The 13,138-nt window shown below is 44.0% G+C and overlaps 1 protein-coding gene across 1 annotated transcript in view; it reads left to right on the forward strand.

Moving 5' to 3' along the window:
- The window catches only part of rnd2 (Rho family GTPase 2), a 60,489-nt gene that overhangs the window by 29,199 nt on the left and 18,152 nt on the right, over positions 1 to 13,138 (forward strand). The window contains exon 3 of the mRNA XM_067968929.1: positions 12,673 to 12,782. Within this exon, the coding sequence (XP_067825030.1) occupies positions 12,673 to 12,782 (110 nt within the window). The remainder of the gene's footprint in view (positions 1 to 12,672; positions 12,783 to 13,138) is intronic.

Consider the following 13,138-nt stretch of genomic DNA (forward strand, 5'->3'; position numbering starts at 1 on the left):
GGCACGGAATTGCTGGGAAAAAAACGTGTTGGTTTGTGTCCTTGGAGTGCGGCTGGGGGGTTGACCTTTTGTTCCAAGTTAGGGCCACTGAGCCGCTTCTGCTTAAGCACTTAATGAATAGTTTAGTTATAACTGTACAGCAGATTAAAATGATCCCACTCAATCACTGTTTTGTGAGACTGGTCACTGGCACGGCTCCACTTTCTTTGCAAAGTGTTACGCATTCCCAAATAACACTGACAGTTGTAATACTTGCAGGAATTTCTCATGCGTGACCGTGAAACAATTGCCATTCCTCAAGCTCTGAGGGAAAAGAAAACAGTTCCTTCATTATGAAGATAAATTTCAGTGAGATATAGCTCAGTAAATGGAAACATTTAAAGAAGGGTTTAGACTTCCCATGAGGGTCAAACAATTTTACAAGGTTTGTCCAGTATGATATTGGCCTGTAACTGCTTTGAGGACAATAGTTTTGCATCAGATTTTTTTTTTAAAAGCATAGGAAATATTTGCAGTTCAATGATTTAAACATTTGATGACTCAGCAGGTAAATGCACTGCATGGCGTAACACTGCATGGCGTAACACTGCATGGCGCTACGTAGCGTGGTGCGAAAATGCAAGGCTTTATAATATTGCATGGTGTTACACTGCATGATGTTATAATACTGCATGGTGCGACACTGCATGGTGCAATAGTGCATGGCGTTATACTGCATCAGGATCCCTGTTCCTAGTTGTTATCCACAGACCCCCTATAGGAAAGTCCATGTTGTTTAAGGACAGAATTGGACTCCATTCTGATGATCCCTCTGTGGTTGAGTAGCCTGCTGACATTAACTGTGTAGGCTCACACTTGTAGCATGGCCATTTGGGTGAGCTACTGAGGGTCTGCCAGGACCTGTAGAACTGCACAGCAGCATAAACCACCATCTTCAATACAGAGGGATCGAGGGAGAAAAAAATGTTCAATTATATTCTTTGTGAAATCAATACATTAATAAGAACTGCAATAGGAACAGGAGTAGTCCATTCAGCTCCTCGATACTCGTTCTGCCATTTAGTTGGATCATGGCTGATCTGTAGCTCAACTCCGTCTCCCCGCCTTTGCTCCGTATCGCTTGATATTGTTACCTAATAAAAATCTATGGATCGCAGTCTTGAAAATTTCAATTGACCCAGCATCCACAGCCTTTTGGGGGAGAGAGTTCCAGATTTGCACTACCCTTTGAGCTTCCTGATTTCACTCCTAAATAGCATCTCTAATTTTAAGATTGTGCCCTCATGTTCTGGATTCCCCCATCAGAGGAAGTGGTTGCTCTGTATCTACCCTATTGAACCTCTGTCATTTTAAACACTTCAATTGGATCACCCCTCAATCTTCTAAACTCAAGGGAATACAAACCAAGTTTATGCAACCTGGCCTCATAATTTAACCCTTTATGCCCCAGTATCATTCTGATGAATTTGTATCCCCTCCAAGGCAAATATATCTTTCCTGAGGTGCCATGCCCAAAACTGAACACAGTACTCTAGATGGAGTCTGACCAAGGCTCTGTACAACTGAAGCATCACTTCATCACTTTTTATTCCAACCCCCTTGAGATAAAGGCCAACAATTCATTAGCCTTTTTGATTACTTTTTGTACCTGTGCACTCGCTTTTAGTGATTTGTGTCCATGGACACCTAAATCCCTTTGCTCCTCTACAGCTCCGAGTCTCCCATAATTAAGAAAATAATTACGATTTGTCTTTCTCAGATTCAAAGTGGATGACCTCACACTTCCCCACATTGAACTCCATCTGCCATAGTTTTGCCCATGTTTTATGGTCTAAGCAATAGCGTTTTGAGTGTTTGAAAATTAAGTACTAAATAGATTAATTTTCTGTGTAATTGGATCTTTTAATTTTTATTTTACATATATTTTGTATTGTCAGCTCTTTGACATGAACTTTAGTTTATCAAATCTAAACTCGGCCTACAGTGAAAGGCTGCAGGACGAAGTAGATCCTATCTTTAGGTGCGTATCATCAATAAAACGTCTCATCTGTGTGGAAATCTGTGAATGAAAAACACACACAAAAGGAGCCATTCAACAAAACTATTAGAAAATTAAAAATAAACAATACATCAGTCATATACCTGCTAACCCACTAGTGTTTTGCTGGAGTCTGCAGTAGTTCTTCCCATCCTTCAGCTTTCCAATTGTAAACAATTTTACAACACCAAGTTATAGTCCAACAAATTTATTTTAAATTCCACAAGCTTTCGGAGGCTTCCTCCTTCCTCAGGTGAACGGTGTGGAAAAACAGCTTTCCAGTAATGGAAGCAAATTTTTTTTTCTTCCGTGCACAAGAATAAACACCACATGGAAAGGCCTACCTACTGCTGACTGACTTTTTCTGTAGCCAGTCTTTCTCCCTACCAGGGTGCAAATTGTAAATTCATAGTACAATGAGTGAGAAATGGCCCTCTTTAATGCATTGACCACTGAAGGATGAAAAGACTATTAACATTCCAATCAAGCCTTTCCAGGACCTCCAGCATTGCTGTAAAGAGCAGTTGGCACTGCAGATAGAGCAAACAAAGGTGAAATTCAAGCCCAACTCCCCAACAAGCCAGAACTTTTGTGTAAGAGCTTTTCAGGAAACACTAGATGACCTGTGGCGTTATTTGCAGGTAATCTGGAGCTTGGTGATGATTACCTGATAACCTGGTCTGTTCCTTCAAGGCCACTGCTCAGGTACCCCCTGTGATGAAATCTATAACTCAAACCTGAGGTCAACCAGAGTTTAATTGCTGTTTGGTGGAGGGAGTTTGCAGATTGCTAGGTGCTTGCAAATTTTTGAATCCAGGTCAGAAAAAGACCAAAATGCCTTTTTTATACTTTTTAAAAGTGTGACATACCTTCTCAAAACGTTTACATAAATGGATAGATTGGATTGGAAGCGGCGACAAGGATTACGACGTCGACTCCTAATATGATGCTGAAAGGTTTAAGATCAGTACACTTCTCTTATGCTCCCCTTTCTCCTCTCTTGTCCCTCTTTCTATAGCTCCTCACAATAGATAATAATTTTTTCAAAAAGAAATGGTGGGGTATTTTTTTGCAATTCCTTCTCTTCTCCACCCCTCCAAAATTGTAATTTTTGACCATGGGCTGGTAGGAGGGGTGGGGGAAGCCAAGCTGCTGCTATTAATGTTCTATAACTGGGGTCCAGAAGGTGTGGCTCATGTCTGCTGGAAACAGAGTTAAACGATCCAAAATTTCAGATTCTCCACAGCATTTATACAGAAAATGCAGAAGTTCCAGTTATCCCTGGATGTACCTAAATATCCTTCATCCTCCACAAGTCCATTTTCCCCCTTATTAAAGCCACAACAATTTGTTCCTAATTCAAGTGTGACCTCCCTGAAAACAATGCAGAAGACATGATTTGAATAAGGGAATGTTTTGCATTGTGCTGACATGATGGATGACTGTGGCTTCAGTGGGATTTTGAAAGTTGCAATGTCTGGACATTTCGATTGCTGGCCCTTAGGTCTAGGTCCGAACATGGATCCAAGAGGAGAAAGTACAGTGGGGTAGAACACAGCACTGCCTACCCCATTAGTGAGGTTCTTGTAATCTGCTCTGATTTAATGAGTGTATGCCCTATTTATTGACGAAACTGCAAAGAGTGTAGCAGGGTTGTATTCTGGCCACGAGAGTAAATTGATTTTTTTTAAAAAAAGATATATCATCGACTTTCTGTCCATTGACTATGAATGAATGGCATTCACCAGTGATTCTTTCAGTAAGAATATTAACAATGGAATGAAAGCCCGGAGGCACATACTGCAATATGGCTAACATTAGCATCTTATTGATTAGCATATTTTGACTACATTAATTTATATCCTAAATCTTAGATTTTATATTTACAGCAAGTATATAATTGGGCTTCTCATTGTGCATTTGTGTAATCATGAAAACAGTATAGGATAGAAATTACTGTCAGCATTGCTACCGCATAAATGCTTGGTGTGTTCATATCCCTCTCCACACTTTTAACAGAGGCAACAACCCATTTATATTCAATCCATTAACGCCTCTGTTAAAATAGTGAAGAGAGGGATTTGATGTGAGCACATTTAAGATCCGTAGATCACATCACTGACAGTCATTTCTACCCTCAGATATTTCTGAACTTGATCTTTGTTGGGATGGCTTTGTAAGGAATTTTTTAACCTTTTGATAAATAAAATATTTTTAAACAAGCGCATCATTTCTCCGATCTATGTTATCTTCTGTCAATTCTGATGTTGCTTATTAAATAAAACTTAAAAATACATAGAACTAGGCAGCATTTTGTAATCATTTCACTCCAACCAGTTTTAAGAAGCTGCAATCTTTCATCAAAATATAAAATGCAAATTCAGCCATTTTGAGTTAGTTCAGTGTTGGGCTAATTAAATCTTTTTAGCTCATGTTACATTCTTACTGGTGCAGAAATACCAGAGTTCTCAACAAAGGGTTAATTCCAATTAAATCCTTTGCTAAAGGCTTTTATTTTGTAAGTTACAAAAGGAAAATACGTTTTCCTGCAAAATTGTTTTTCCTTCCACTGTTTTGGTGTTGGAGCTGATTAATTGTCCCATACATACATTTATCATAATGTTCGCAGCCTCTCAAGTATAATTTCCTTTATTTATGCATGGCTCCCATGCATATGTATCTAAGAACTCATTAGTTTTTAAGTTTGCAGCATGCTTCCAGGCTCTTATTCCACTCAAAATTCTACAAATAGCCAATACACTGCTTCATATGTGGTGCAGAAATGCAAATATCCTGTGTAAAGTTTAACATTTATTTTAAGAAACAACTTTGATCTTTCATGCAATCATAAAATATTCTGCTCTCTCTGCTTTACAGCAATGTTTTTTTGTTTATTACAGGGACCAGTTCTATTAGAGAACAAATTTTAAACCATGGTATTTGGCACAACCAGTGCGAAAAGCAGCTGCTATGAAATTAGTCTTTGTCCTTCCTCATACCTAAAATCTTGGCTGCATCCCAGTACCCTGCTATCCCAGTCTTATTCAGTTAAAGTGAATTTGAATTAATGAATGATTTATAATGTCATAGTGATTGCCCATCCATGATATATCTTCTGGCACTGCAAAGCCATTGGTGCCATTTTATACCCCTGTTGCATTATATCTGCATTAGTACCCTCAGCATGATTGGTTCTAGATGCCGCTGTTAAAGTTCAAGGTGGCAATGTTTACATGCTGGATTCAGAATTCTGTACCGAGGAGTCCATGCAGTTTCCAGGGGTCCCATTTTGGACTCAAGGGGGTAGATTTTCACAGGAACATAGAAACAGGAGTAGGCCATTTAGCCCCTTGAGCCTGTTCCGCCATTTAATGAGATCGTGGCTGATTTGTGACCTAACTCCATATACTCACCGTAGCCCCATATCCCTTCATACCTTTGGTTAACAAAAATCTATCAATCTCAGATTTAAAATGAACTGCATCAAGTTGCCTAAAGATAGGCAGCACACATCAAAGATGGACTGCATCTCTCTCCTGTGCTGTCAATTTAACCGTCCAACACCAGCATCATACTTGAATCTCATAAAATAGGATATATTTTTGTACCAGGATGATCCATGTGTTAACTTACACATGTGTCAGAGTTGAATCCTTAATAGATTCATTCCAGAATAAGATTTGTAACATGATGAGGAGTTCCAATAATCCAATGATTCTGTGTAAATGGCAAGTTCTTTGGAATTGGTTTTTATGCTGCAGACTTCCTTAGAGATTGTCAGAAATAACAAAGAATAATACAGCTTTGTTCTTCATTTCCGAGTGAAAATGCATTCCAATAATTTTAATGGCTTCAAGTAAAGTTTTCTTTTTCGTGCAAGATAATACATGGTAAAAACATTTATCTCCTGACTTGCAATATTAGTGCAAGCGGAAGGAAAATTAAAACTTGTGGCGAATATTTGATGTAATTGTTTGTTAGGAATGTAGAATTTTTGGTATCATAATTGTTGAATGAGGTGATGTTATTTCTGATGGATTGGTGAGTACTAGTAGGAGGGTGAGAATGTAATGCTGAATTCAGCAAGGGATCAGGATAGGCTTGATAATAGTGGCTTCACACTGACAGGATATTTTCAGATACCCCTTCCTTACGTATTTTGGTGTCAGCCTTGGCTCAGTGGTAGCACTCATATCTAAGCCAGAAGGTGAATACACTTGAAAAGTACTTCATTAGATGTGAAGGACTTTGGGGTGTACTGAGGTCCTGAAAGGCACTATATAAATGCAAGTCCTTTTCTTTTATATACTTCCTGTTTCAATGTGTACAACTTTACATTTATATTTACATTAAAGTCCATCTGTCATTCCTTAGTCTATTTGCTTAATTGGTTCAGATACCACTGAACGCTATCAATCTCTCATAATCATTATCCATCTAGTTTGGTGCCATCAGTTGTGTAATATTTCCTTTTATAAATGGTGTGAAGAGGAGGGGACCCAGAAAAATGTGGGCTATGAACCACAAAAATGGACTCAGCATGACTAGGGGTGGAGCAGAAAAAGCTGTCATCTAATCTGACTGGTTTGTCTTCTTTTTGCTGTTTTTGTTTTGTTTAGGGGAGAAATGAATGCTCTTCTCACCCACATTAGAAAGTAAAATAATTCTATCTGGAGCAATGTACTGTGACTAGAAGTTGGGATAAGTGATAAGCTGACTTTCCATGTTGTTTTATTCAGTTATCCAGTTTAAGAGAGAAACATAATCCATCCATTGTAAGAACAATGGACTAACTGACTAACTGCTGATTTGATGTGGTATTGCTCCTGGACAGCCTGGGTCTGCAGCTTGGTTATGGGTTTAGGTGGTAACCTGGCTTATCCCTTACAGGCCATTGCTCAGGTATTTCCAGTGGGCAAGTAGTTTGAACAGATCCTGAGCTCAAGTAAAAGATAATTATTGCAAGAAGTTTCTGCAAATTAGCAACAGCTTTGGCTCCCCTCCTGGAGGAAAGACCAAGGGCCCGAATTTAGCAGGCCTGCGGGTTCCCAGCGGGTGGTCCTCCGGGAGCGTGGTCAACACGCTCGGCGAAATTAGTGGGTTGCCCACGCGATCGTAGCAGGCAACCCACTAATAGGAATCAATTACCTGCTCCTCCGGGGTCCACGGCGCTGGCCTGCGCGTCGGTCGGGCTGCGCATGCACAGTACGATCTGTCAGCTGGAGGCTCTCTAGTTAAAGGGGCAGTCCTCCACTGACAGATGCTGCAACCAATGGGACAAATTGCAGCATGGAGCAGCCCAGGGGGAAGGCTGCTCCCAGTTTAATGATGCCTCATCCCAGGTGTCATCAGATGGGGTGAGGAGGAGGGGGAGGACACAGATCTTCCCCCCGGCGGGCGGGAGGAAGCGGTCTGCCTCTGCCACCAAGAAGGCCTGGCTCGAGGTGGCAGAGGGGGTCACCTGCGCCACCAACATATCGCCCACCTGCATACAGTGCAGGAGGCGCTGCAATGACCGCAGTAGGTCAGCCGCAGTGAGAACACGAAGTCTTTGCCCTACACTCCGTCTGCCGCAACACTGCCCCCACCCCACATCTCCTTCGGCACCGCCAACACTATTCTGTCACATCACCCTTCATACCCACTCACACCCCATCCTCATCTTACCTCCACCTACTCACCTCGCCAGTACTCACCCTGCCACTAACACGCAACCCACTCCTCATACAATCTCATTGCTCCATCCCATACTCACCCTCTCGTGCATCTCCCTCACGGCCAGCCTCACTCAACCTGCCACCACCTGTGCTGCAGCCACAGGGCATGCATCACATATGTGCAGTAGGCAGCGTAAGGCAAACGTCTCGTCAGCATGAAGGGGGTGCACAAGGGTGTCTGAGGGTTTGTCATGGGTGTTACCCATATTGAATTTCAGAGCAACAAACAGCACACATTATATTGACACCACCACTGCCATGTCTCCGCGAATCCTGTCCGTTGTGTCCAATAATGCCTGCTCCTGGGTATCACTATGAGGACCCACCACTGATGCCACCCATCGTGTTACTGCAGAGTAGGTGCAGGTGTATTTGCAGGGCTCGTCCGCGCAGACGACTGAGAGACATCGGCGGTGTAGCCGGCTGCACCCTGGAAGGATGCGGAGGAGAAGGTGTGGAGGGCAGTGGTGACTTTGCCAGCGACAGGTAAGCAGTTGGTGCTGGGGCCAGCCAGGAGCAGCTCGGCATGAAAGAGGCTGCAGATCTCCACGACTATATGTCGAGCGAATCTGCGCCTCCCTGTGCACTGCTGCTCGGAGAGGTCCGGGGAGCTGTGCCTCGGTCTGTGGACCCTGTGGCGAGGGTAGTGCCCTCTGCGACGCGTCTCTCTCTGCGGTAGCCCTCCCTCCTGCTGTGCAGGTGGGCGTGCAACAACACCGTGTTGGGGGGATCCACGTCTCTGCGGCGGACGGCGTGGACTGCGAGGCTGCTGGTGCTGGTCATGCTCTTCGTCCTCCGAGGGTCTCCACACACCACCCAACTGGCAGGTGTTGGTCTGAGGGGTTGTGCAGGGTAGGTGTGTGGTTCCTCGGACTGGGGCTGCGGTTTCGTGTCGGTCTGTCCTCTGGCTTGGCGGGGGGTGGTGGAGGGCAGGGGTTGCCCTATGTGACGCGGTGGCCTCCTGCGTGGGTGAGGGCTCTCCCCCGTGGAGCGCACCTTTGCACCTGCCACAGGCTGCTGGCTGCAACACGCCTGGTTGGAGGGAGACTGTTTCCCCCAGTGTGGGAAACTCACTGCCTTGAACCGAAAATCCCACACTTCCTCTTTTGACAGCTGCTTCAGCTCATTAACTGACCACAACGAGCAAGGTAAGTACTCTCAAGTGGAACCCCGCTGGCTTTAATTGCCTGCGGGATTCCCACCAGCGGGGCTTGCGCGCGCAGCCCTGCACGTCAGCGTGGTACCCGGAAGTGGGCGGGATTTCGGCGCGATCCGGTCACGTGACCGGATATCGGGATTTTCGGGGCCCCCCCGCTGGAAACCTGCCGGAAACACGATCCTAAAATCGAGCCCCAGGTAACTCAAGGTCAGAAAAAAAACAGCAGGAAATGACTGGCTTTCTTTTGCTTTTTTTGTACATTTTTTAAGGTTGTTCAGTGTGATTTACTGTTTTATAAAAAGTGTGATGGGCCCTCTGAAAACCTTTTATATAAATGGATTGATGCTGCATTTCGATTACAGTTTGACAACCTTTAGTAATCATTTACATTAGGCAGAATATAGTAGTGAATAGTTTGTAAAAGTGAGAATGAAGGCTATTGAAATGAAAGCAGAAAATGTTGTTAATACAAGACTGGTTATCAGCATCTGAAAAGAAAATGATAGGTTAATGCACTTTTTCTGAACTACATGAAAATACTGATGCATGCTTAATTGTGAATTGTATGTGGTGACTGTAAAATTACATATTTAAATGAAAATGACCATTGTAGCTACATACTGATGCAAACAAGTTTTAACAGAAATTAACAAAATCCTTCAGCGAGAGTGGAACAATAAGGTTTAATTTACCTCTCCCACGCCAAAACAATTATACACGTAACAGAAGTAGAGTTGGCTGGAACTGTCTATTGTAAACCCTGCTTATGGTTTTGAATCCAGCACCTCACCATTGGACTAAACTTTTATTGAAACTGGTTCATTTAAACTGGATGGGGGTCATTTTAACTTTGGGTGATGATGTAAAATGAGAGATATCAAATTGGCTGCCCCTTATACACTTCTCTCATTTTACCTTCCATTGACTTTAATGGAAAGGGAAATCAGGAATGGTGTATAATGGGCTACCAATTCGGTATCGCCCATTAAACACCAGCAGCCAGAGTTAAAATAACTCCCGATAAGGTTGTGTTCTTACCTAGGGCAGTAGCGGAGGCAGAATGCCGCAGTGAAGCGTGCCACCTAGGTCATTGCTGTCTCTATCATTTGTTTGCTGTGGTACTTAAAGAACAGACACAATCCTAGTCAGAAATGACAAGCCCTGCCTTTACCTTAGTATCTGTAGCTAGCTAGTGATACATCCTTATGAAATCTGGATGCTGCAATTTATGCCTGTTTTGTTTACCAACATACTAATTACTGAGTGGTAGCACGAGGGATCGTGGTCATGATTTCCCAGATGTCGAGTTTCCAGTCCAAGCGGGAGCAGTTGGGACTTGTTGCATTGGTTTTTTTTTTATTCGTTCACGGGATGTGGGCGTCGCTGGCAAGGCCAGCATTTATTGCCCATCCCTAATTGCCCTTGAGAAGGTGGTGGTGAGCTGCCTTCTTGAACCGCTGCAGTCTGTGTGGTGACGGTTCTCCCACAGTGCTGTTAGGAAGGGAGTTCCAGGATTTTGACCCAGCGACAATGAAGGAACGGCGATATATTTCCAAGTCAGGATGGTGTGTGACTTGGAGGGGAACGTGCAGGTGGTGTTGTTCCCATGCGCCTGCTGCTCTTGTCCTTCTAGGTGGTAGAGGTCACAGGTTTGGGAGGTGCTGTCGAAGAAGCCTTGGCGAGTTGCTGCAGTGCATCCTGTGGATGGTACACACTGCAGCCACAGTGCGCCGGTGGTGAAGGGAGTGAATGTTTAGGGTGGTGGATGGGGTGCCAATCAAGCAGGCTGCTTTATCTTGGATGGTGTCAAGTTTCTTGAGTGTTGTTGGAGCTGCACTCATCCAGGCAAGTGGAGAGTATTCCATCACACTCCTGACTTGTGCCTTGTAGATGGTGGAAAGGCTTTGGGGAGTCAGGAGGTGAGTCACTCGCCGCAGAATACCCAGCCTCCGACCTGCTCTCGTAGCCACAGTATTTATATGGCTGGTCCAGTTCAGTTTCTGGTCAATGGTGACCCCCAGGATGTTGATGGTGGGGGATTCGGCGATGGTAATGCCGTTGAATGTCAAGGGGAGGTGGTTAGACTCTCTCTTGTTGGAGATGGTCATTGCCTGGCACTTATCTGGCGCAAATGTTACTTGCCACTTATGAGCCCAAGCCTGGATGTTGTCCAGGTCTTGCTGCATGCGGGCTCGGACTGCTTCATTATCTGAGGGGTTGTGAATGGAACTGAACACTGTGCAGTCATCAGCGAACATCCCCATTTCTGACCTTATGATGGAGGGAAGGTCATTGATGAAGCAGCTGAAGATGGTTGGGCCAAGGACACTGCCCTGAGGAACTCCTGCAGCAATGCCCTGGGGCTGAGATGATTGGCCTCCAACAACCACTACCATCTTCCTTTGTGCTAGGTATGACTCCAGCCACTGGAGAGACTTCCCCCTGATTCCCATGGACTTCAATTTTACCAGGGCTCCTTGGTGCCACACTCGGTCAAATGCTGCCTTGATGTCAAGGGCAGTCACTCTCACCTCACATCTGGAATTCAGCTCTTTTGTCCATGTTTGGACCAAGGCTGTAATGGGGTCTGGAGCCGAGTGGTCCTGGCGGAACCCAAACTGAGCATCGGTGAGCAGGTTATTGGTGAGTAAGTGCCGCTTGATAGCACTGTCGATGACACCTTCCATCACTTTGCTGATGATTGAGAGTAGACTGATGGGGCGGTAATTGGCCGGATTGGATTTGTCCTGCTTTTTGTGGACAGGACATACCTGGGCAATTTTCTACATTGTCGGGTAGATGCCAGTGTTGCAGCTGTACTGGAACAGCTTGGCTAGAGGCGCAGCTAGTTCTGGAGCACAAGTCTTCAGCACTACAGCTGGGATGTTGTCGGGGCCCATAGCCTTTGCTGTATCCAGTGCACTCAGCCGTTTCTTGATATCACGTGGAGTGAATCGAATTGGCCGAAGACTGGCTTCCGTGATGGTGGGGATATTGGGAGGAGGCTGAGATGGATCATCCACTCGGCACTTCTGGCTGAAGATGGTTGCAAACGCTTCAGCCTTGTCTTTTGCACTCACGTGCTGGACTCCGCCATCATTGAGAATGGGGATGTTTGCAGAGCCTCCTCCTCCCGTTAGTTGTTTAATTGTCCACCACCATTCACGACTGGATGTGGCAGGACTGCAGAGCTTTGATCTGATCCGTTGGTTGTGGAATCGCTTAGCTCTGTCTATAGCATGTTGCTTCCACTGTTTAGCATGCATGTAGTCCTGAGTTGTAGCTTCACCAGGTTGGTACCTCATTTTTAGGTACGCCTGGTGCTGCTCCTGGCATGCTCTTCTACACTTGCCTGAGGAAGGAGGAAATCTCCGAAAGCTTGTGAATTTAAAATAAAATTGCTGGACTATAACTTGGTGTTGTAAAATTGTTTACAATTGTCAACCCCAGTCCATCACCGGCATCTCCACATCTTATCTAAATCTATTGGAGTCCAGATAAACGTATATTCCAATGTGCCATTCACTTTCTATTTTACAGGTGTACTCATCCAAGCGTAAAGCATTTTGACAAATGCTATGTTCAGCAGTATTCTGTTTTGCTGATGTCTACATGGCGATGTGCAAAAATTGTGTTTATGTATAATTGTTTTTTAAGCAAGCGCATATTGCTTAGTCATGACAGGAGTTCTCACAAGGCGCATAAAATAACTCCCCTTTCACATCCCATTTTAATATCTTTCTTTTCTTTTCCTCCAGGATCAGCATATTATGACAATGTTCGCCCACTGGCCTACCCTGACTCGGATGCTGTGCTAATCTGTTTTGACATCAGTCGTCCGGAGACTCTAGACAGTGTTTTAAAGAAGGTTGGTGTCTGTCTCTGATCATTTTAAGGAAGCAGACAAGTCGGATTGTGTGTGTATTTTAAAGGAGATTAAAGGGAAAAAAATACCACAGCTGGAGGGTGGAAATTACTTTGTACGTTCATTTTAAGCAAAATTGATTAGCACATTGGGATGAAATTTCTGTCTGTTCTATTTTAGGCAGATTGTTAATCTGAATAATAAATGGATTAACAAGTTTGTTAAAATAATGAACCCAGAAACATCATCCAAATGCAGTAACCAATTAATTTCTTACACAGTGATCTTCAACATATTACTTTGAGCAGCCTTTCAAGAAGGTTGAAACAGAGGGAGATATAGGACAATGGGGAGAGAAT

Source organism: Heptranchias perlo, chromosome 30, assembly GCF_035084215.1.
Source record: "Heptranchias perlo isolate sHepPer1 chromosome 30, sHepPer1.hap1, whole genome shotgun sequence".
Lineage (NCBI taxonomy): Eukaryota > Metazoa > Chordata > Chondrichthyes > Hexanchiformes > Hexanchidae > Heptranchias > Heptranchias perlo.